The 24,587-nt window shown below is 43.5% G+C and overlaps 1 protein-coding gene across 1 annotated transcript; it reads left to right on the forward strand.

The window, feature by feature from the left end:
- Nucleotides 1-24,465, forward strand: tdrd12 (tudor domain containing 12). Its single transcript, XM_069719644.1, has 35 exons — nucleotides 1-24; nucleotides 1,039-1,203; nucleotides 1,313-1,449; nucleotides 4,278-4,397; nucleotides 4,619-4,674; nucleotides 4,845-4,930; nucleotides 5,030-5,207; nucleotides 6,626-6,690; nucleotides 6,774-6,889; nucleotides 7,149-7,214; nucleotides 7,314-7,365; nucleotides 7,520-7,581; nucleotides 7,787-7,849; nucleotides 7,985-8,056; nucleotides 8,193-8,267; nucleotides 8,554-8,614; nucleotides 9,388-9,495; nucleotides 10,872-11,057; nucleotides 11,167-11,320; nucleotides 11,863-11,990; nucleotides 12,454-12,645; nucleotides 13,443-13,571; nucleotides 13,828-13,945; nucleotides 14,053-14,192; nucleotides 15,197-15,414; nucleotides 16,782-16,863; nucleotides 17,217-17,398; nucleotides 17,872-18,079; nucleotides 20,303-20,395; nucleotides 20,622-20,788; nucleotides 20,907-21,200; nucleotides 21,960-22,073; nucleotides 23,304-23,457; nucleotides 23,602-23,662; nucleotides 23,794-24,465. Exons 1-35 carry the CDS (start codon nucleotides 1-3, stop codon nucleotides 23,865-23,867), a joined length of 4,200 nt encoding a protein of 1,399 aa, XP_069575745.1. The 3' UTR covers nucleotides 23,868-24,465.
- The last annotated feature ends 122 nt before the right edge of the window (nucleotides 24,466-24,587 follow it).

Genomic DNA, 24,587 nt, shown 5'->3' on the forward strand with positions numbered 1-24,587 from the left:
ATGTTGAAAATATCCATTTTGAAGGTAAGACAGCTTTTCACAAGTTGCTTGTTAATGAAGTCACCGTGGCTGCTGGCAGCCTCGTTCATTGGTCGGTCACAGCAGGTTACAGTCGGTCAGTCGGTCACAGTCGGTCAGTCGGTCACAGTCGGTCACAGCAGTCGGTCACAGCAGTCGGTCACAGCCGGTTACAGTCGGTCACAGCCGGTCACAGTCGGTTACAGTCGGTCACTGGTCGGTTACACTCGGTCACAGTCGGTTACAGTCGGTCACAGTCGGTTACAGTCGGTCACAGCCGGTCACTGGTCGGTTACAGTCGGTCACAGCCGGTCACTGGTCGGTTACACTCGGTCACAGTCGGTCACAGTCGGTTACAGTCGGTCACAGCCGGTCACAGTCGGTCATTGGTCGGTTACAGTCGGTCACAGCCGGTCACAGCCGGTCACTGGTCGACTACACTCGGTCACAGTCGGTCACAGTCGGTTACAGTCGGTCACAGCCGGTCACAGTCGGTCACAGCCGGTCACAGTCGGTCACAGCCGGTCAGTCGGTCACAGCCGGTCACTGGTCGGTCACAGTCGGTTACAGTCGGTCACAGCCGGTCACTGGTCGGTTACAGTCGGTCATTGGTCGGTCACAGTCGGTCACAGCCGGTCACAGCCGGTCACAGCCGGTCACAGTCGGTCACAGCCGGTCACTGGTCGGTCACAGTCGGTCACAGTCGGTCACAGCCGGTTACAGTCGGTCACTGGTCGGTTACAGTCGGTTACAGTCGGTCACAGCCGGTCACAGACGGTCACAGCCGGTTACAGTCGGTCACAGACGGTCACAGCCGGTTACAGTCGGTTACAGTCGGTCACAGCCGGTCACAGACGGTCACAGCCCGGTGTGTGAAGTCATGAGAGGTCAACGGTCAAAGTTACACTGACCCATTATTTTCCTATTTTCTTGAACACGATATTGAAGAGTCAATGTGAACAGAGAGATGATGTGCTTGGATATGGATTCGGTAGGAAAGGTGTCCTGTGGCTCCTGCAGGTGGACAACCCGTCGTGCCTCTGGGGCAGGGTGGTTCGGGGTCCCGGCAACGACACCGACACCACAGAGGATTACAACAACCTGCTGGCTCAGATGAACCTCTTCTACCACGACGTCACCCGGGACCTGCATCGACTGAAGCCCAACGTGTTGGAGGAGGGACAGGTTATCATAACACCTCCTGTCTGGGACCACCCATGTGAGGAGACGCCCGCCTGGGACTCCTGACCGGTGACGGGTTGTTTGTGTGTGTCGCTGTTGTGTTTCCTCTCAGGTGTGTGTGTTGTACTGGGAGGTGATTAAGTCATGGTGTCGGGCGGTGGTGGAGTCGATCTTCATGGACTCGATATCCTGTCAGGCTCGCTGCCTCCTGGTCGACTACGGAGAACGACTCATTGTTCCCTCAGACCAGTAAGACCAGAGCAGCTTCAGTCCTCTTCAACACACGACCACTTCAACTCTACCATGAGGACACAAATATACACATTTTAGACCACGTTGATTTAAGATATTTGATTTTTATAACTTTATGTTTCATGGTCTCTAGAGGTGTTTAGCATGAATGTATATTTTTATTCTCTGGCTTCAGGCAAGAACATCTTCATCTTCTCATAATAAAAGTTTTTTTTCTGAGAAAACAAACACACGGCCAGAGAATTAGTTCAGTATGAGGTTAGACATAAAATACAGACAAATAATGTCTTTCTGAAGCAGGACAGTTCATGAGTAGTTAATGACGGAGATATCAGATGGGATGTTGCTGCCTACAGGTGGTGGTGTTACACTGTCGAACAGAGATGTGTTTAAAGACTGAGTGCTGAGGGAGAAAGTCATCCTGCCTCTAGAAAAAACACGAGTTTTCTACATGGTACACATGTGATCACATATACAGTACCAGTCAAAAGTTTGGACACCTTCTCATTCAATGGTTTTTCTTTTTCTTTATTTTTTTCTACAGTGCAGATTAATATTGAAGACATCCAAACTATGAAGGAACATGTGGAATTATGTGGTAAACAAAAAAAATGGTCAACAAACTAGGAATATGTTTTATATTTTAGATTCTTCTAATTAGCCACCTTTTGCTTCGATGACAGCTTTGCACACTCTTGGGACTCTTTCAATCAGCTTCATGAGGTCGTCACCTGGAATAGTTTTCCAACAGTCTTGAAGGAGTTCCCAGAGGTGCTGAGCTCTCGTTGGCTGCTTTGCCTTCACTCTGCGGTCCAACTCGTCCCAGAGCGTCTCATTGGGTTTAGGTCAGTGATGGTAGAGGCCAGGTCATCTGACGCAGCACTCATCACTCTCCTTCTTGGTCAAACAGCCCTTCCACAGCCTGGAGGTGTGTTTGGGGTCGTTGTCCTGTTGAAATAGAAATGCTGGTCCCACTAAGCTCAAACCAGATGGGATGGCATGTTGCTGCAGAATGCTGTGGGAGCCATGCTGGTTAAGTATGCCTTGAATTTTGAATAAATCACCAACAGTGTCACCAGCAAAGCCCCCCTTCCCCCCCACACCATCACACCATCTCCTCCATGCTTCATGGTGGGAACCTCACATGTAGAAACCATCCGCTCACCTTTTCTGCGTCTTACAAAGACACGGCGGGAGGAACCAAAAATCTCAAATTTGGACTCATCAGACCAAAGTACAGATTTTGGTTTAATGTCCATTCCTTGTGTTTCTTGGCCCAAGCAAGTCTCTTCTTCTTCTTGTTCTTCGTCAGTATTGTTTCTTTGCAGCAATTCGACCATGAAGGCCTGATTCACGCAGTCTCCTCTGAACAGTTGATGTTGAGATGTGTCTGCTACTTGAACTCTGTGAAGCATTTCTGTGGGCTCTAATCTGAGGTGCTGTTAATTTGTGGTTTCTGAGGCTGGTAACTCCAATGAACTTATCCTCTGCAGTAGAGGTAACTCTTGGTCTTCCTGTCCTGGGGCGGTCCTCATGAGAGACGGTTTCATCATAGCGTTTGATGGTTTTCACGACTGCACTTTAGGATACATTCAAAGTTCTTGAAATTTTCCGGATTGACTGACTAAAGTAATGATGGACTGTCGTTTCTCTTTACTTAGTTGAATGTTTTTTTTTTTTACTATAATATGGATTAGAACTGTCGTTGAATAAACGTATTCACTGTGTAGGACTGTGCACCAACCCTGCCTCTGCACAACACAACTGATGCTCTCAAACACATTAACAAGGCAAGAAATTCCACAAATGAACTCTTGACAAGGCTCACCTGTTAACTGAAAACCATTCCAGGTGACGACCTCGTGAAGCTGATTGAAAGAATCTCAAGAGTGCAAAGCTGTCATCAAAGCAAAAGGTGGCGACTTTGAAGAATCTAAAATATAAAACATATTCTGGTTTGTTGAGCATTTTTTTGTTTACGACATAATTCCGTATGTTCCTTTATAGTTTGGATGTTTTTAATATTAATCTGCACTGTAGAAAAAAATAAAGAAAAACCACTGAATGAGAAGGTGTGTCCAAACTTTTGACTGGTACTGTATGACACGTTTACTACATGTTGCAACATATGATAACATGGGGAAAATAAGTGGAAAAAGTTTTCACAGGAATTTACATGAGCTTCACACATGACACCATGAAAATGTTCCAAAACAACATGTTTCATATGTGCACAATCATGTATGGACGTGGTCACATGTTTGTTTTTGCGCTTGTAAAATTCATGTTTCTGTGTCAAAATTATATACTTTTTTTTTCAAAAATGGAACTTGGCAGCCATGATAATACTAAACTGATTATATTGTTGGGGTCAAAGGTCGAGGTTACTGTTACCTTAATTCATCTCATTTCCATTAACGTGATATCTCAGGAATGCCTTCAGGGAATTTTTGTCCAATTTGGCACAAATATTAACTCGGTCTCAAGAATGAACTATTTAGAGGTCGGTGGTAAAAGGTCAAAGGTCATTGTGACTTCACAACACACATTTTTTGGCCATAAGTAAAGAATTTATTCACTGATTATGACAACATTGACACAGAAAAGTTATGACGAAGGGATGACATTTAATATCAAAAGGTCAAAGGTCCTACCTACTGTGACAGTTCAATGTTCTTCAAAATCACTTGTCTGGCCATTATTCAACCCCATAACTCAGGAACATTTATACGAACAGTATTATTAAACATTGTGTGTGAGAGTGTGTATGTGATGGTTCACCTCCGCTCCTCGGTTTGTTCTGTATTCTCGTCTCCCTCTAACAGGATCCGAGTGGTGATGCAGAACTTCCTGCAGCTTCCTTTCTGGGTGAGGAAGTTCCACCTGGCAGGAATTGAACCAACAACTATGCATGTTTCTTTATACGAGGAGACGGCAGAGCTCATGTAAGACAGTTTTGTCGCCTACCTCCTTAACTGTTGAAGGACTGGGTCTTCACTGAACTTTATCCACGTGATTAAAAACACCCCTAAAATTTAAGAAATAAAGTAGTTTAGAAGCTGCAACATTTCAGCAAAATCCCGATTCCTTTTTTGCCCTCTTTTGTCTCTTGTGTTGTGAAGTTACTTGATTTTTCTTCTCCATGTGTTTTTCTTCTCCCCTGCAGTCCATCCAGGCAGTGGGACAGCTCAGCAACACTCTACCTGCACAACCTGCTGCAAGGTGAGCAGCATGGCTGATAGATGGGCAACAACTGTGGTGGAATTCGTTTGTGTTTTGGTGGCTTTAAATGTTAGAAGCGACATTTGACGTGTCCTAAAACGTTGCTAAAGTTAAAACTTGTTTGAAAATGAAGGAATCACTTTTATATTTTGCATCCTTGCATCTCAAAGCGTCGACTCAGACAGAAGCTGTCCTGCGTGAATCAGAGCCAGAGTCCACCTCCGTTAATCTCTACCTGACCGTCGGCAACATCAAGGTGAACATTCATGTTCAACAGAGAGCTGTAAACAGATGTAAACAGTTTTAATCCTCAGGAAAACAAATCACCAGGATCATATGTTCTTTTTTTTTCTAGATCTGTGTGAACGACGAGTTGGTTGCAAAGAAGTTTGCATATTACACCCGAGCGTCTTCTGACTGTGGCGGCCTGGACGAGGGGGACCGACTTCCTGTCATGTTGTCCTCCAGCATTTTAACCCTGACTGTCTCCACAGCCTCCAACAAGCTGACAGCACAAAACCAACCATCTGCTGGTAAACAGAAATATCACAGCCTGCTCGCAGCTCTTCAGACACACAGACAGTGTAGTTAACGGTACTCTGGGTGTCTTCATATGTTTGGGGCATCTGCAGGTCTCAAAAAGCTTTTACATTCCTCTCCTGGTATTGATGAAACCTTTAAAAACTCATCACTGTTCAGTAAAATTACATATTTAGAAATTATTTCCAAGAAAAAAACTAGAAGAAAAGTACCTTAAAATGACTTAAATGTTCCTCCACCTTTGTTCCGTACTAGCTGATCTATGAATGTACAAACCGCCCCACCTCTCCAGCCAACCCTCCGCTGCTTCAGCTGTCAGCGCGATAATATGGAAAGTCTCACTTGAATTCGTTCTTTAGATATGTGACATGTAAAAACCTGCCTGTGTGAATCCGTGTTTTTGAGACTGTCTCAAAGAACTGTCTGTATTTTACGCTGCAGTTGTAAAGTTGAAATGCTCAGCTTTGTCGTTGACTGCTTATTCGCACATTATATTGTAGCATATTAAAACACCACATGGAAGGACATGTGGACAGGGTTAGAAACTTGATTTTCACTGGAGGGATGTCTGCAAACAGCAGTTAATTCACTTTCTTCAAATAAAGGCCTTCGAAGATATTATAAATTCTCAATTCCGTTTCCAAACTCTTCAATATTTGATCTTTCCTGCTATTTTTTTTTCTTGTTTTCAACTCAAAACTCAAAGATATTTCATTTACTATGATATAACAAGAAAAGCATCAGCTGCTGGTTTTCCATCATACTCAGAAATATTAAATTGCATTCTGTGTGGTATTAAATAAAGGCCTTTGAGGCTTTTTAACTGGGGGAACCTGTATATGAACACATCCACTACATCTGCTGTATATGTGTACGGTTTGTCATACATTTTAGGCTGCACACAGACCAGTGCAGACATAAACAGATGAAACTATGTATTTCTCCATTTTCCTTTGTAGAATGTAGAAGAATAAATAGAGTTAAATATGATATTCATAACTTAAATGATTATTTTGTTAGTTCTTTATCTCATTAGCAGCTGCCTGCAAACCGTTTCATCTCGAGCTCTATTTAATAGTATCTGGGTGTTTCATTTAAATCACCTGATCTTCGTCAGCAGATGGAGTCATTCAATTACAGATGTTGAGTTTTCTACTTTAAGGAAATTATAAAAATCTCAAAGTCAACATGGATGTAAAGCTAAAAGTTGCTTGTGGGATTTTGATCCTCCACAGAAACAGCATCGGTGGTCCTTTTGAATTGATCTGTTGTTTGTTATGTGTAAAGAAGTCTGAATGTATGTTTGTTTTCAGTTGTTTCTTAATGTGTCGCAGTTTTAATTTGAATATGGAGTGAAAGAGTTTTGTTTCACGGCGACGGTCCTCTCAGTGTGATCTGGTTTTACCTGCAGTGACATCACAGAGTTGGGCGACAGCCTCTGCGGGGGATTGGCTGACGGCTGCCTCTGCACCTCAGGTCTGCAGCTCTGCTCACTGTCTTACTGTTAGTGCTCCAGTAAATATCCACGTCTTGACCTCTGACTTCTGTGCTGTTTTTAGAGCCAATGGCATGGCCTGGTGACCTCTGAGGGAGATCAGAGGTCAAAGGTCACGGGAGAACCACCGTCTCCAAGCAGCCAATCCAGCAATGGTTTGGACGCTGCTGCTCCAGAGAGGTGAGCGCTCCTTTGGTTCAGTTCAGGAGTTTACTGTTGGACTGAGACATGATGATGGATGAGTTGTGTCGGAGTATATACACAGTATACTCTCAACAAAAATATTGTTGCAACACTTTTGTTTTTGCTAAATAAAAGATTGAAGACTTACTTCAACTCATGAAAAATGGGAGAAAAAACAAAAGTGTTGCATTCATATTTTTGTTGCGTGCGGTTTGTTTCATGTACATCTGTTAACCGACTTGCTCTAACGCTTCAGTGACTCTTCAGAGGACACCGACTCGTCTCTGGCTGCAGCTCTGGCCAAAAACCTGAGTCTGTTCAGGTGAGAAACTCAGCATCTTTCATATGATTGACTGAAACCAACAGGACGTGTTCTACCATCTTATCTGGTCGTCACTGACAGTTTCTCTTTCCCCTGCAGGTTCCTGAAGTTCCTGAATCCTGGCAGCAGCTACCAGCAGACAGCACTCGGTGTGAGTATATGTCACATACTGTTGAGAATCATCAGGACAGTTTTCAGTGTTGTATCCTTTGGGGTCTATGGGCTTCCTCTAGCTTCAGTCTGGGATGGTGCTTTAGCAAACTTAACAACTTCCTGAACAATGAACTGGTTTGTTTTACCTCCAGGCCGGTCTGAATGAAGAGTTGAATGACTGTCGACCTCCGGAGACGACTGCAGCCTCCAATACGTGTGCAGAACAACAACTGTATGCTACTTGCAGGTCTCCAGAAATTCAATACAATTTTCACTTCATTATTACTTTGTCATACTGTGACTAAAAAAAAATCTGTTTAAGAAACGTCAGCTTTTTCATGACAGTAAACTCAGCAGGTCAATATTATACGTCGGAGTAATGGTGCGCAGTTTTTCACTGTATATGATTTGTGTCACAGATTAATGCCGTTACACAAGAATGAGCCAGTAACCCCCGACGAGCAAGCATCGATCCATACGAGGTGAATTCCTGATCATTTTATTATTACTTCTAATAGCAGTGTTAATTATTTGAGCAGGGTTTTTTTTAATTTTTTTTTATAAATGATCCCCTCCGTAACTGCAGTCTTGGTCTACAAACTGATTTGTTTTTCCAGCAATCAAAAACGTGGAGCGGAAGATCTCCTTGAGAGCAGTCAGGTTGAACATCTGGCAGCTGGAGATTCAAGGTCGAGTGCTTTTCACTAGTAGCTGTTTGATTTATTAAAGTGTAAATATTAGGACTAATTGTAATCCATCTAAATTAGATAAGTTTCTTTTGCGTTTCGGAGCTGAACCGTCTCCACTGTCTCTCTTGTTTTTCAGCAGTACCAGTAGGTCGGTAGCGTCCGGACTAGCTGTGGAGACCCAGAGGACTGAGGAGGACTGGGCCTGTTCACGGTGAGCTGCAGCTCAGAGTCCAACTCTTCACATACAAGCATGATGAGTGTTTTCAGACTCGGTGTTACACCTGAACCTGTTCAACAAACTCCCAACGGGAGAGGAGAGTTGGATCATTGTAGAGACCACAGGCTGACTTGTCAGGGCTGCAGTCAGTTCTTTGGTGTGTTTCTGAGTAAAGCAGCAGGATGTTACAGTGAGAAATCTCATGTTCGTGTGTGAAAACATCCGGATTTTTTTGAATGAAGCTGTTTTTTTTAATCCTCGACTGTTGTGTTTGCTGCAGCCTGCTGGAGTGGTTGAACCCAAAGCCTCTGAACCGGGATCCTGACGCTGCAGACGACGTGGTGGGTTTTTCACTTCATGAACAAAATTTATTACAGAAGCTGCTGCTCATAATTGTGCTGTGAAGGTTGGTGGTGTTTGTGTTTTAATACCTTTGGTCCCCGACACAAAGGCATTAACACTGAAATGTTGACATGAATATGATATCTCAGGAATGCCTTGAGGGGATTTCTGCATTTTGCACAAAGTTCTCTCGGACTGAAAGATAAACGCAACAGGTTTTGTAAGTCAAAGTTCATTGTGACCTCACGTCTGTCCTAGAATGAATGCCATCTCTCAGTGAGATGTGGCACAAACATTCAGAGTTTGGAGGTCAAAGGTCGCTGTGACCTCACAAAATACCATTGTGGCCATAATTCACGATTCACACACTAATTATAAAATGACGACGCGATCACATTCAATATCCAAAAGGTCAAAGGTCAAGGCGTGTCAAGCATCCAAGTGTTATAATCTCTATCTTCTTTGCAGCAACATCCATATTTAAGCCATCTTCTGCTGTTATGGCAACAACTTTGTGCTCTATCAGAATCAGATTTATTGGACAAACAGACTTTACTTCATATATTATGAGTGTTGAGAAATGTAGAAGTACGTAGTTCTAGTTATCCATACGTTGAGTTCAGGTGGCCGACCTTGAACTAAAAATCAATAGTATTGATCATTTCAGGCAAAATGGAAGGAAAAAAACACCTTCATTTGTTGTTTTGTCTGTTGCTCTGGCATGTCCCATTTTTACAGTGTGGTCTTTGTCTTGTGTCCTGCCTGTCTTCAGGCGGCTCCCAGTGATCCCAGGAGGAGTGGCATCCTGGTGCACTCGGCCCTCCCGGTGGAGCCCTGCAAGAGCCTGCAGGACGCCCCCATCACAGAGGCTCTCCGCTCGGTAAACAACAATGAGCCCAGAGAGCTTTTTTTTTTTTTTTTAGGCTGTTTACACTTGAAAATAAGACAAAAATTAAAATAAGAAAAGTCAGGGTTTTAGGAGACGTGAGAGATTTGAACCTGTGTAACAATAAATCAGTTCCCTCCAGGAAAAATCTAACATTTTTGATTGCAGCAGTTACAAAAACACTCCTGATTTAAAGGTCAAATTAGAAATGTGAAATTGATTTTACTGTTACTAACACAGTTCCAGTTTTATAACTTTTAGAGTTGTTTTTTTTTCTGAAATAACAAAAGTCTAGAACTGAAATGTTTGTACACTATAAAAAAAAGTTGTTGTTAACGATAATTCTCTTACATCAGGATTGGGTTGTTCTCAATACACCTGCTCATTAAACTGTCGTCAGCTGCTGACACTGTCATGTAAATCAGCTAGTTGTTTGCAGAATAATGGAAAGATATTTTGTTTATCTGCATTAGTAGGAGCTGAGAGATGTTGGACCACATGTGCAGATGTGTAAATACACAATATGATACAATACAGCTTTATGACACAATCACAATTAGTAAGTTTAGTCACAATGTTTTATTTTTTAAAGGTTTGTGGTACTAAAGGAAAATCTTTCCAGTTTGTTTAAAATTTTATCATTTGGTCAATTATGGTAATTCATATCTGCAGTGATGGTAGTTGCCGGTTTAAAATAGTAAAAGAGTCAAATATGTTTCCAGTATATTCGGTTCCTTTTAATAAATAGTCATAAATGGTCCTTTCTCATATAAAGAAATGCTAGTATGTGCGGTGCAAACCATTTGAATTGAGTGAATTCCCATTAAACAAAGAACAGCTGGTTTAACAGGTCAAACTTCGACAATGAGTGTCAAGTATTTAGTGTAGAATTTAATGTAATTATAGCATCTTTCTCTCCAGGAATAGAACCTACAATGGGACAATTTTGTTTTAGAAAAAAATGGCTAAATCCTGGAAGGAAGCAGCACAGTCAATGATGAGAGCATGTCAGTGCTGTCGGTAGAGGGGTGAAGTGTTGGTGTCTGTCAATGTGTATTTTATTGTTTCGGAATATAACAGACTTCTATTTTTAACGAAAGGGCTTTGAAAGACACTCAGAGCTGTACTCATGTTGTAAAAAGAGATTAGGCTTCAGTGATTCACCACCAGATCAGAGGTATTCAAGACAAGAAACCACAGCAGTCAGTAGGTGTCAGAGGCAGCCCTGGATGGCTTTTAACAGCCTGTCCTAGAAGTAGAGACCAGATCACTGATCAGCCCCAACTATCTTTTACACAAGCCAGGAATCAGCTGGGAGGCAGAAATACAGGAGCTTTTATTTTGGTGTGTTGTGTGGTGTTTGTCTTCAGGTGTTGCGGAGGAAGCAGTACGGCTCGTTGTCTCCAGCTGACCGTTACGGCTGGCCAGCCGTGGCTCGAGGATGCAACACCGTAATCGTCTCCCACAACGCTGACCGGCCGCTCAGCTACCTCACCCCGCTCCTCACCCACATCCTCCTCAACTCCATCTTCACCTCCCCCACCTCCAGCTCAGGGGTGAGTATGTTACCGCTGAGTGGATTCTTATAGCGGTGCTGCCGAATATAACGTCAGACGTAGCAGCACTCATAGAAGCGCACCTTCATGTTGCTGTGTTTCCATCCAGCCCATAGCGGTGCTGCTCTGTCCAGGCTGGGAGAAGGTGCAGGCAGTGTACGACCTGCTGGAGGAGAGTAAAGTCGCCCACATCCTCCACCCCGTCAGCGTGCTGCTGGGCATCGGCAAGGACGAGGCCAGGGCCGTCAAGATCCCTAAAAACTGTGAGCGAAGCATCGTCTGTCATCTCAGTGTGGCAGTCAGTCAATAACTTAACGTTTTTGAGGTTTTTATAGTGTGGCGTTCAATTGGTCTCAAACCACAATATTCGCTCACTCACCAAGTTGACCAAGTTCATTTTTTATGCAAGCATCAACGACAGCGTTGAGTTTACAGTTCTGTTGGTTTCAGCCAGACTCCTAGATTTTGCTCATAAAACATCTTTATTGTGAATCAGACTCAATCTTTGTTTGCAAATCAAAAACTGTTGCTTGTAAGTTGAATATGAAGTAATGGGCGGGACCTGTGGAGGAGACAAGAGTTTCTATTGGTGCTTTTGTCTCTGATCCTCAGCCTGCTTGTACACACTTTATCCTCCTGTCACTGTAAACACTCGACAGGTTTGACTGACATCAGTCACGGTATCTGACCTCAAAGTCTCAGAGGTCAACTTGATTAACCTAATTAAACGCCATATTATTGAAAATATAATATGTTTATTTACAAGTATGGATGTAATATAGTTCTCTTGATTTCCTTCCCCCAGGCCTGCTGTTAGTGACCACTCCTTTCTCCCTGGTCCGTCTGCTGTCTTGTCACTGCTTCCTGTTCCTCCGGCTGTACCACCTGCTGCTGGACGAGGCTGACCAGCTCTTTACTCTCGCTCCCGACGAGGTGACGACTTGTCCTTTAACCTCAGCCAGTTGCAAACGGGCTGTTTGAAACATGGTGTGGTCAGTTCTGGTGTTTTCCATAGAGACAACCTTCTGTGTGAAGTTCTGAACAGCAAATAGAAACTGTCCTCTCTCTGAGTGAAAATCATCTTTGGACAAGTGTAAATATGAACACATCACTTGTTATTTGGCTCCAACTAGAAATATCCTTTCATTTGTGACATTTTCATTATAGAAAGTCGCACCTTTCTAGATGGTAAATGTTTTTTGTCCAAACATGTTAAATGTTGGGTGGAACGTTCAAATTTATAAATATTGAGACCCATTTTTATGTTAATTTTTTTTTAAACTGTTGAAGTAAAAACATGAACTTGTCATGTTCACAGGAACACTTTAACAAACCAAAAGGGATTTTTTTTTTTTTTTCCTGCATGTTTCTTTAAACATGAACCATCTCCCGTTAGATGACAACCATCTTGCAGCATTTTCAGAAAGTGACTTCCAGCGAGCAGAAAGCTTCCTGTCCTCAGCAGCTGGTTGCCATGGCGAAAAGATGGACCAGTCACATGGAGGGTTTGTTAGCCAATCACATGCCGTACCCCTGCGTTGTCATAACTGTCCCTGAAGAAGCTGCTCTCTATGGGAACGTTCAGCAGGTCAGTCATTTCCCGTGTAGTACTAACATTATATTTTCGCCAGGATACACGGAGGTCTGTAAATCCCAAAATTTCAAAATATCTGAGAGGCAAAAGTTGAAAGACGGCTCCTGCTGTGTGTAAACGAAGCGCAGCACTGTGACGTGCACGGAGCAGAGGGAAGCTGAAACTTAAAACGTCACTTCATCAACATCGGCACCCGAGTTACACATGTTTTTGTGACGTGAGGTGCATCTGCAGTTTCACCATAAACTTTAGCAGAGTGCACATCAAATTTGTGGGCTTGTGTATGATTAAGTCTCCGGGGTCAGACTGTCAGCACCGAGCACGGAACAACACGTTTGTCACGTCCCACAAACCATCCTTGCAACTTCTCTGTGTTCTCTACAAATTTGGGTCAAACGTTGATCTCTGCTCAAGTTTCAGGTCCAGGGTTAAATTGCCGGTTTGCCCCGACCGCTGCTCATAAAATGTGTGGAACTCACTTTGCTAACGTTGATCAGGCAAATATTTACTCACAGATGTTATAGCTTCCACTGCTCAGAGCACGTCACAGTGTTGCACCACATTTGTCAGAAACAGTCTATGAGCTTTTTAATTGCTCCCCATAATGAAAGGATCAGCACACATGTAGCCTCAGTTCAGTTTCCAAGTGAAATGCACTCACTTTGTCTGTACAGACCGAAGGACAAACACACAAACTGTGCAGCTGTCATACGTTTTAGTGTAGCTGAGAGTAAGTTCTGTATCTATTTAATGTTGACCTGATTTTCATGTATGTTTTTTTCTTCCTGCAGGTCATCCTCATGACTCTGGAGAGCAGTAAGATCTCAGTGCTGTTGGGTGCACTCGATTTCAACACCGATGTTGGCCAGAAGACTCTGATTGTAGCGAACTCGGTTCAGGAGGTTGAAGACGTGTTCAAGGTGACACTTCAGTTTCAGTTGTACTTTCCCGTGTTTGACTGTGCAGGTTTGGTGAGGGCGTACCAACAGTCCACGGAGCTGTCTTCACTACTCGCTTTTCACTTTCCTGTTTTCAGTTGGTTGTCAAAAGGCATTCTGGGAAATACATGAACTGAAGCAGTAGATAAATATCATGAAAACACTGGAAGACTCTATTGTAGATTGATGACCTCTGATAGAACATTGAGCTTTAACTTGAATCTGTTCTGTCCTTCAGGCTGTGAGCAACAAATCAGCTTTCTGCCTCAAGACCCACGAGGGGTTAACTCACCAGTTCGACTTCGTCATCCAGCAGTGGAGGAAAGACATCGGCCCCGGCACTCATGTTATTCTGGGTAAACTGAATATATTTATGGAAACGGCTTTCACAGAGAACATCATCAACCTTTAAAACATCTACTGCCTGAACATGACCAGAGCTGCTGTCCTTTTTTTGTTTCAGTGACCACCAACGAGTGTCTGAAGTGTCTGGGCATCAGAGATGCTACTAGTGTCGTCCACTACGGTTTCCCCACTTCTCCCAAACTGTTCGGCAGCCGACTCTTCTGCATGGCTGCGAACTTCCGAAACCTCTCAGAACGAGTAAGAACAAGCAAACGGATAAATGAGCTGGATGAAGTCTCATTGTCTTGTTTACACTCAGGAAGCTCTTTACTATGAACACATGCTGTTTTCCAATCAGCAGTGCGATGCATAAGATCCTGCAGATACAGCTGCAGAGCTTCAGCTAACATTTATTCAGCGGTTCTCGTCAAACGGCAGAAAATGGGATCTTAGTGACTTTGACTGATTCCTGTTGGTTTCCTGGGGTTTTAATGAACAACAGTCATTACAGTTGGAGTGGTGAAAAAAACTAAAATTCAGTGAGCAGAAATTCTGTGGACGTAAACATCTTGATGAGGAAGGTCAGATGAGAAGTGACGCGGGAGCTAACAGAGAGGCTGCATTAACTCGGATAACTTTACAACTGTAGTGAGCAGAGGAGCATCTTATGTCAAAACTTGAGCTGCAACAGCAGAAGACGACATCAGATTCTCTTCAGGTCGTCAATGAACAGACATCCGAGGCTGAAGTCTAAAACTGGACAGTTAAAGATTGGAAAACTGTTTCCAGTCTTAGAACCATCTCTTAACGGGTACTTATAGCATGATAGCGCACCATGTCACAAAGGAAAGTCTGGACTTCAGTGGCCTCCCCGGTCACCAGATCTGAATCCGGAAGAACACCTTTGGGATAAGATAAAAGTTATTGGCAGCATGAATGTGCAGCTGACGGTTTGCAAAGATTGTGTGATCCGATCATGTCAACATGGACCAGAACCTCAAAGGGATGTTTTATACGTCTTGTAAAATCCAGGCCTCCAAGAATTCAGTCTGTTTTGAGAGTAAAGGCCTCTGCAGTATTTGAACACGGACACACTTTTTTTTTTAAAATTCAAAGTAGAGTATTTTATAAACATCTCTAAACATGTCTGCAGGGGATTTGTAACAGAACCACTAGTTCAGTGTCCATGTTCAGAGCTTCATGTTGCACCTGATGAAGTTTGTGTTGTTGCTTTTTTTCTTCCTCTTGAGGTTTGCACCCAGCATCAAACGGAGAGCTGCCCTCGTGTCACCAGATCAGTGCTGCTGATCTCGGAGAGGAACGCCCGCCATATTGTTGGCGTGCTGCGATACCTGGGACGGTCCGACGCCCCGCTGCCCTCTGAGCTGCTGTCCTTCGCTCAGGGCGTCCACGCCGCCCGGGAAGACCAGAAGACCAACCGACCTCTCTGCAGCTGCCTGAAGAGCCTCGGAGTCTGCAGGTCCGTCCCTCCACTCCTCTGAATATTTCAAACTCATCTGTGAATGATACTTTAATACCTCTGTTAATATGTGATATTGTGATCTCAAAGTCTGTTCATGTCTTTAATCCTTACGGCTGTATTTTAATTATCTGAGGAGACGGTTTAAAGTTAGCTTCACCGCAGATAATCTGAGCTCAACGTGAAGCACACGGTTCAAAGGGGTGGTGCTTAATCTCTAATTAGTCACAGGTGTGTTTTGAATTTAACATAAAATGTACCAATAGAGTGCCATCAGACCCTTTTATAAGCCAGGTGGGATTATATCTGGGTGGATTACCATTATAACGATGGATTTACTTTGTTTTTCCGTCCCATTCTTGTGAACACGATATCTCAGGAATGACTTGAGGGAAGTTATGCATATTTGACACAAATATTCACTTGTACTCGATGATCAACTGTTTAGATTTTTAGGGGTTGAAGGTCAGTTGCAGTTTTACTGAGGTCATATTAACTGTGGGTTACTACGACCTCACAACACACATTCATGGCCATAACTCCAGAATTATAATATAATAAATTGTAATAATTATGAGAAACTTTCACGTACATGTTTAATAGGATAAAATGATGAAGTGATAAAACGTCCATCACTGCCAGAAAAGTAGAAGTCTTGTCAAAGTTCTTTCACTGAGTGGCACAAGCGAGTGCTGAACACTCGGATGACCTTTTAAATGCCTACTCTGAATTATACACGAGTTACTGTCGGTGCCAGGGTCACCTATGAGGTCAACTTTACTGTGATGTCATAACACTTTTATGGCCACTCAATAGTATAATCTATAAACCTAAATGAAGGCCGTGCTACTGAACGTGTGACACTAATCTTTGGCGTCCTCCTTGAAACGGTGCTGATTGTTGAGATCTTGTGTGTGTCGGGTTCAGGATGTGTGAAGAATCCATCTTTTAGAATCTGTAACTTCTTTACAGCAACGTCCAGATTTGAAGCATCGTCTGCTGTCGTGGCAACAACTTCTATCCGAATCAGATTTATTGTACAAATTCCTTCAAAGTCTTCACTACATATATCACATGAATCTGAACGGACAAGGAGGATGACTGCAACTCAAATGGTTGGCATACAGCCTCAATGTGGCAATTCTAGTTCTATTTTCAGAACATTTGAAGACTTAACAGTTGACAAGATAAAAACATATTAGAGAATGACAGTGTGACACCTTGGACCTTGAATAATCTCCACAAATGCTCATTACACCAAATAAGATCTCTCTTCCCAAGAGTGCAACAGCTTGTGTTAGATTCATTTGTTGTAGCTGAAAACAGATAAAAACAGCCTTCTCATTTATTTCTGTTCTGTCCTGCAGAGACAGCAGTGTGTGTCCCGACCGTCACAGATTCATTTCCAAGCTGGATCAGTCTGAGCTCCCTGCAGCTGGAGTCATTGAGGTGAGGACGTTAGCATGTCTGTTTTGTTGTGTTGTGTTGTGCTGCTCTATACAAATGTTTATCTGTAGACATTATCCCAACTTTTTTACTTCATACGAGGCTATTTTTTTCTGTCCTCCATCACCGTGTATAAAAAAACCAACAACAACAATCACTGACAGAGAAAATCCAGATGCAGATGGAAACATTCAAGGTTATAGTCAAGGTTTCCCTTGTGGGGTTCCTGGCCAGAAACCTTGAGCTTTGTTTATTAATTATACAAAATGCTGATTAAAAACTTAGATATCGCAACCATAGATGTCTGTAAGTAACATTACTGATTCCACTTCTGATTGTGGATCTGTGTCTCCCAGGTCGTCCCGCTCTTCATCAAAACGGCTTCGGTCTTCTACGGTCGGATCGTCAGGAAGGAGGACGGCGGTTTCGACATAATGGCCTCTGAGATGGCTTCTTACTACGCTGACAAGAAACCTGCAGCCCAGGAGCTGCTGGATGGAGGCCTGTACGCCGTGCAGGAGGACGAGGTCTTCCACAGGTCTGACATCAAATCTAAAAACTCCACACACAGACGGAGCGTGGCAGAGGCTCACGTGAACAACACCACTCGTTTGGAATTAAAAGTGCAACAAAAGCCCAAAACTAGTTTATGAATGGACAAACGTCGGCTCCAAAGTAAAGAGAATCTTGGTTAAATGTGCCGACAGCAGCGAGGAAGCGATTAGAAGCTCTGCAAGTGATGGTGATCGGCGTCCTGACAGAGCAGCTCTCCTGCACCTCTAAATCTTCCCTCAGTGATGTACACAGGATCTGAGTCTCACTTTGACTTACAGAATACAGAATTCTTATTTTGTTGAAATTGTACGTTATCAAAATTAGTAATCAGCAAAATTACCCAGATATTCTTTTCGGTCCATATCGCCCACCCCTATCGGACGCCACAGACCCATTCAGGATGTCTCCGTGTCTGTTCCACCTCAGTATGTAACGTGGCTGTGTGCTCTGTGGCAGGGTGAGGGTCCTCTCTGTGCCCGACAGAAGGGGCCGGCTGTTTTTCAGTGTCTTCGTTCGGTTCATCGACGTGGGGAAAGAGGAGGAGGTGAAATCCCATCAGGTCCTTCAGCTGCCGGAGCAGTTTCACTCCCTGCCTGGCCAGGCCGTGGAGATCATCGTCTGCCGGGTGAAGCCTGTCGATGCCGAGACCGACTGGCACCCCAAGGTTTCCTGTCCACCTCCTCACTTCACAACCACTTACACGCCCAACACTCCACAAATGAAATGGATCTCTCTTCGTACTGTTGTTTTTTATTCACTAAAATCTGTTGCAGTATTGGTCTTTTTACAGTCATCTTTATTTTTAGGCATTTTATTTGCTGGATTTGCTCCATTTTGTCTGGTTATCCTATTTCCAGAAGACCTACTACTTCACATTGTGTTTGTCATTTATTGGGTTGTGAGGTCACTGGTCATTTTCATTTCCACAAAGAACGACAGGTAAAAAAAAATCAGAGAACTGGAGGACCAGAGTGAGATTATTGGCTCTTTTTCAAACTGTTAGATATAATATACAGTGTTATGAAAGTGTTTACCCCCTTCCTGATTTCTTATTGTTTTGCATGTTTGTCACTTAAATGTTTCAGATCATCAAACAAATTTAAATATTAGTCAAAGATAACACAAGTAAACACAAAATTCAGTTGTTAAATGAAGGTTTTTATTATTAAGGGACAAAAAACAATCCAAACCCACATGGCCCTGTGTGAAAAAGTGTTTCCCTCTAAACCTAATAACTGGTTGGACCACCCTCAGCAGCAACAACTGCAATCAAGTGTTTGCGATAACTTGCGATGAGTCTTTTCCAGCTGTGGAGGAATGTTGGCCGACTCATCTTTACAGAGTTGTTGTTGTAATTCAGCCACATTGGAGGGTTTTCCAGCACCAACCTCCTTTTTAAGGTCATGCCACAGCATCTCAATAGGATTCAGGTCAGGACTTTGACGAGGCCACTCCAAGGTCTTCATTTTGTTTTCCTTCAGCCATTCAGAGGTGGACTTGCTGGTGTGTTTTGGATCATCGTCCTGCTGCAGAACCCAAGTTGGCTTCAGCTTGAGGTCACGAACAGACGGCCGGACGTTCTCCTTCAGGATGTTTTGGTAGACGGTAGAATTCATGGTTCCATTTATCACAGCAAGTCTTCCAGGTCCTGAAGCAGCAAAACAGCCCCAGACCATCACACTACCACCACCATATTTTACTGTTGGTATGAGGTTCTTCTTCTGAAATGGGGTGTTACTTTTACGCCAGATGTAACGGGACACACACCTTCCAAAAAGTTCAACTTTGGTCTCGTCAGTCCACAGAGTATTTTCCCAAAAGTCTCGGGGATCATCAAGATGTTTTCTGTAAAAAATGAGACGCGTCTTAATGTTCTTTTTGTTCAGCGGTGGTTTTGGTCTTGAAACTCTGCCATGCAGCCATTTCTGCCCGGTCTCTTTCTTCTGGTGGAGTCATGAACACTGACCATAACTGAGGCAAGTGAGGCCTGCAGTTCTTTGGATGTTGTCGTGGGGTCTTTTGTGACCTCTCAGATGAGTCGTCGCTGCTCTCTTGGGGTAATTTTGGTCAGCCGGCCACTCCTGGGAAGGTTCACCACTGTTCCATGTTTTCTCCATTTGTGGATAATGGCTCTCACTGTGGTTCTCTGGAGTCCCAAAGCTTTAGAAATGGCTTTAGAACCTTTTCCAGACTGATAGATCTCAATTACTTTCTTTCTCATTTGTTCCTGAATTTCTTTGGATCTTGGCATGATGTCTATCTTTTGAGGATCTTCTGGTCTACTTCACTTTGTCAGGCAGGTCCTATTGAAGTGGTTTCTTGATTGAGAACAGGTGTGTCAGTAATCAGGCCTGGGTGTGGCTCGAGAAATTGAACTCAGGTGTGATAAACCACAGTTAAGTTATGTTTTAACAGGAGGGGGCAAACACTTTTTCACACAGGGCCATGTGAGTTTGGATTGTTTTTCTCTCTTAACAATAAAAACCTTCATTTAAAAACTACATTTTGTGTTTACTTGTGTTATCTTTGACTAATATTTAAATTTGTTGACAGACATGCAAAAAAATTGGAAATCAGGAAGGGGGCAAACACTTTTTCACACCACTGTATACGTCTGTCATCCTCTGAAGAGCTTCTCAGGAAGTTTCTTTGAGGCATTTTGAAAGCAATCCAGCCTCGGGTGTGTTTGGTTTACGCTGCAGGACATCCTCAGACTCCAACATCAGCTCTCAAAACACAGCAGGGGAAAAAACAATACTCACATTACTGGCGTCCGTTGGAGTTTACTTTCTTAAACTGAACACTTGTGGCCGGTGCTTTCACTGTCCTTTACTTGTAGAAAACTGTAATGTGTGGTTTAAGTAATAAGAAACTTTTTCTCCTGCAGGTCACCAGAGCGATCAGCCAGAAGATCCACGGTCTGCAGCATCGAGCCCGAGCAGTTCTCAGTCTGGGAAACACCGTTTTTCTTGATCCGATGGTATATTATTTACCCGCCAATCATCTCCTCATACATTTGACACAGAGTTATTCATTTACTTAATTTGATGAACAGATAACAAAGTTTCCTGGATAAATGCTGCACTTTGTTCCAGCTGAAGGTTTCTCATTAAATGATAGTTTCAGGTTTGTGTCTGATGTGAACTCTGAAATGTTTTGAGTTCACTTGACACCAGTAAGTGTTTCCCTTCCCCCATCCCACCCAGGTCCGACTCACCCAGGTGCCAGGTATGAAAACTATCATCAATGAATACAGCGTGCAGTCAGAGATTCTGAACACGGGGATGGGAGTCAGCAACCCGGAGCATCTGGAGCTGCTGAAGGCTCTGTGTCAGGAGGGAGCGGCTGGCAGCGGCAGGCAGGCGGGACACGCGTAAGGAAACAACTGATGAAACTATCGTAGAAGTGCCTTAAGTGGTGGCTGCACATCAGGAACAGCCGCCTCCTTCACTGAAAGAACCCTGACGCAGCACATTTTTGGATGTTTGCAGGCCGGCGGACGGTTTGCCGTCTCTGGAGGTCAGAATCAAAGCTCAGGAAGACGTTCTGGCTGAAGCCTTCAGAGTCGCCAAAGTTGGGACGCTCGCTGATCCAGACCTTCCTCACCTCGAGCCATGTGAGCCTCTCAGTCCATCAACAAACCAGAACCTGCTCCAAGCACCACCAGCACCTGAACTCCACCCGGACCCACCTTGTGATCAGAAATCTCAGCTGGAGAAGCAGACTGATGACGGACGGACAAACAGCCACCCTGCTGACCTGAAGTCAGCTGAGCAGATGGAGAGGTCGGTGTCTGTAATGAGGAGGTCGGCTTTTTCAGGCCTTAAAGGTTCAGGATTCAGGAAAACACTGCTGCCTCCTAGTGGCATCACTGCAAACTGCACCACATGACAGTAAAACTGTGAAGTCACACACAAATTGTCACAAATGTTCAAAAAGTCCCTCGGAGGAGTCTGTAACTTTAGTTTGTTGATCCAGCTGGTGAACTGAACAGAAACTTGATGGTTTTGATGTACAGGAACAGAGATGGAGGAGAAGTTCCCCCAACAACAACCAGCCTGGCTGCTCCGCTGAACGCCTGTGAAAACGGTAAAAAACAGGTTCTTTGTAGCTCCTGCAGGTTTTATCCTCCTACCATCCAAACTATTAAGAACTGTAGATGGACACTACTGTGATCATGTTGGTCTTGTAGATCATATGAAGATCTGTGTAAATACTCAGTATGTGGCCATGATTCAAACTGTGTTCAATACACACAAAGTTTTCATACAGTAGTGTGTGTGTGTGTGCGTGCAGGTGTGTCTGATGAGAGCGACAGGCAGCAGGTCAGCACTGAAGGAACAGACTGCCATGACTCGACAAAAAGGTACAAGACACCTGCAGCTTCTGTCAAGTATTCCTGTTTAACATCCTGTTGAGTCGACAGCGGACGATCCAGCATGTTAAAGATGAACTTGCATTTTTAGTGTGTGGCTCTGAAACTGAACTAATAAACACTTGAAGTTCTTCTCATGTCTTTTGTTTTGTCTTTGGTTGCGTTTCAGTTTCCACCCTCAGGTCCGCTGGTATCAGACGTCCGACTCGGCGATCGTAACGGTGAAGCTGACGAACCCGGAGCGTCAGCGCTGCCACTTCTACCCCGACAGAGTCGTCTACAGGTCTGTCAGGACCAGACTTCCATCGATCGCTCACGTACTCGCTGCGGCAAACACTCAATGGGGCTTTTTATCCAGAACACTTTACACGGGTGGCAGCGGCTACATGTTCAGCACGGCCAGCCTGAGTGTGAAGTAAACACGTAGAAACATGTTCCTGTTTCATAGGGTGGTGTCACATCAGAGGGACACATCCAACATAGTTTAGTAATATGTAGGACATCTCATTCACAAAGTCCATCACTGTCCTTTGTTGGCTGCTGAAGTTATTCTGTTATCTGTTGTTCTCTTTCACAGTTTAAGATTTAATCAGGTGAGTCTGTGGCAGAAAAACAAAATATCAAATCAGCTAGAGATGACTTTAAAATGTTTGGCCAAATGAAAATAAACTACAGTTTAGTTCAGTTAATTCAATTGCTCAGTTTTTAGCACTGCTACAGTAACACTCAGGATTTGAACCCTTTTTTTGTGGATTTAGCGGTTCTCTTACTGTCTGATAAAACATTTTAAAAATCTTTATTTAGTGTGACATTCTTACCAGACAACAGTTGATTGAAAAGACATCAACACATGACCACCTTCATACCTTTTCTTTACGAGCTGTGAGGCCACAGATATACTGGAACCACGGTTTCGCGTTTGTTGCTTGCATACTTGCCTCTGTACTCTGTGTTACTGGAGGTTTCCACCAGGGGGCGCACCAGACAAACAATGGTTTTGGGAGGCTGCACCGGTCAGAGCCTGTGTGCAGGGATGTGGGATGAGGGAGGAGATAGTGGAGGTAGAGATGACAGGCTGCTGTGCATGTTTAAGATAAGAAATGTAAAATTTTTAAAATCCAATTAATTTTCATTAAAAATTGAAGTTTCCTTTCTGTGTTTGTAAATCTAAAATCAAATAGGTCAACAGCAAATGAATTAAACAAGATAGTGACATCAGCTGAGACCTGGGGAGCACTCATCTGTTAGTGACAGGTCAGCGGTGTGTGTGTGTGTGTGTGTGTGTGTGTGTGTGTGTGTGTGTGTGTGTGTGTGTGTGTGTGTGTGTGTGTGTGTGTGTGTGTGGCCTCAGATCTGTCCCCCTCCATAAGGACTAATCCTGCGGAGAGGTGAGGACAGACTGAGAAAGGTTGGATCTTTGGTTGCCATGACAACAGACCTGACAATGGACCTCCCGTGTGCCTCGTCCATTCCTCAGTGTGTTAACGCTCCCGTCTGTGTCGACTGTGTTTAGTGGCAGCGTGGACGGTCGGTCCTACAGAGCCGACCTGCAGCTGCACCAGAACATCGCAGCTGACCACTGCTGCTGGGAAATGAAGTCCAACGAGCCGGTTCTGAAGCTGGTCAAACAGCAGCGGGGACACTGGGAGAGATTCCTCAGGAACAAGGTGCTGAATTCATCTTTGTCCATTTACAGGAGACATTATTCTTATATCACCTGTTAAGATATAATTGGTCTTAAAGTAGAAAATGATGTTTCTGTTAAAGTAAGATGCCAAAATGAGTTAAAAAAGAGATTTCTTTTCCTGTAGAATATTTTTGTGAGTTATGACATGGAGCACATTGATGAGGAGGAAGATGGAGCATCAAATGGTAAGATGCTTACTAAACCAGAGGAAGCCTAATTTTGACTTTATAATGTCTGAAAGTAAGGTGAGACGGTTGTTGGCGCCTGCTGTCCAGCTGCACTGAACTGATGTGTCGGCGTTTTGTGTTGTTTTCAGGTGTTTGGTTTGTGGAGAACACAGGAAAAGACAACTGGTACGTCAACTCAGAGAGCGGCAGTGAGAGTGACTGAAGATCAAAGTCCAACCTTTGTGTTTTATGTCCTCTGTCGTTATCCTTCAGGGTCACGAGATCAAATCATCTGCAGTGTAAGTTCTGTGACCTTTGACCTCTGTAATCCTGAAGCTTCTGCTGTTAAAATAGCCAAATCAAATATATTGTAAGTGACACAAGTTTTATGTCGAAGAGGTTTTCAGCCTCAACTTTTGTCAGGATTTGCTCGCCGTCATGTGACATCAGGAAAAGACAGAAGAGTTGAATTTTGATCCTATTAACTGATCTTCAATCCGCAGATGGAGGTGAGCTTATCTGACGGGGCGTTGAGGGTGTTAAATGCTGTGCAGATTGTAAAAAAAAAACTTCAAAAAGAAGAGTTACTGACCTAAATTGAATCTGTTTTTGTCAGAGTTTCAGTCCAAATGGCCTAAAATTTGGAACCAGAAGTTCCTTTTTGCTTTGTGATTTATTTGTTCTTGGTTTTCAGAACCAACCAAACATTTCCACAAGATGTTAAGAGAAAGAAGACTTTTTCCATAGTTGCGTTTAGCTTTATTTTTGTTAATCGGCCTTTAAATCACTTTTGGTAAAAACCTGCTCTGTGTGTGTGTGTGTGTGTGGGGGGGGGGGGGACGACAGTTACAGCCACCAACCACCGTTATCAAATAGATATATGTAGTTGTAAAGGTGCGATTCAAAAAGAATTTAGCCCCATCTTGTAATTCTACTTCGTACC

Source organism: Brachyistius frenatus, unplaced genomic scaffold, assembly GCF_029030835.1.
Source record: "Brachyistius frenatus isolate BFR_SWC_R1_liver_20210118 unplaced genomic scaffold, ASM2903083v1 Contig_219, whole genome shotgun sequence".
NCBI lineage: Eukaryota > Metazoa > Chordata > Actinopteri > Embiotocidae > Brachyistius > Brachyistius frenatus.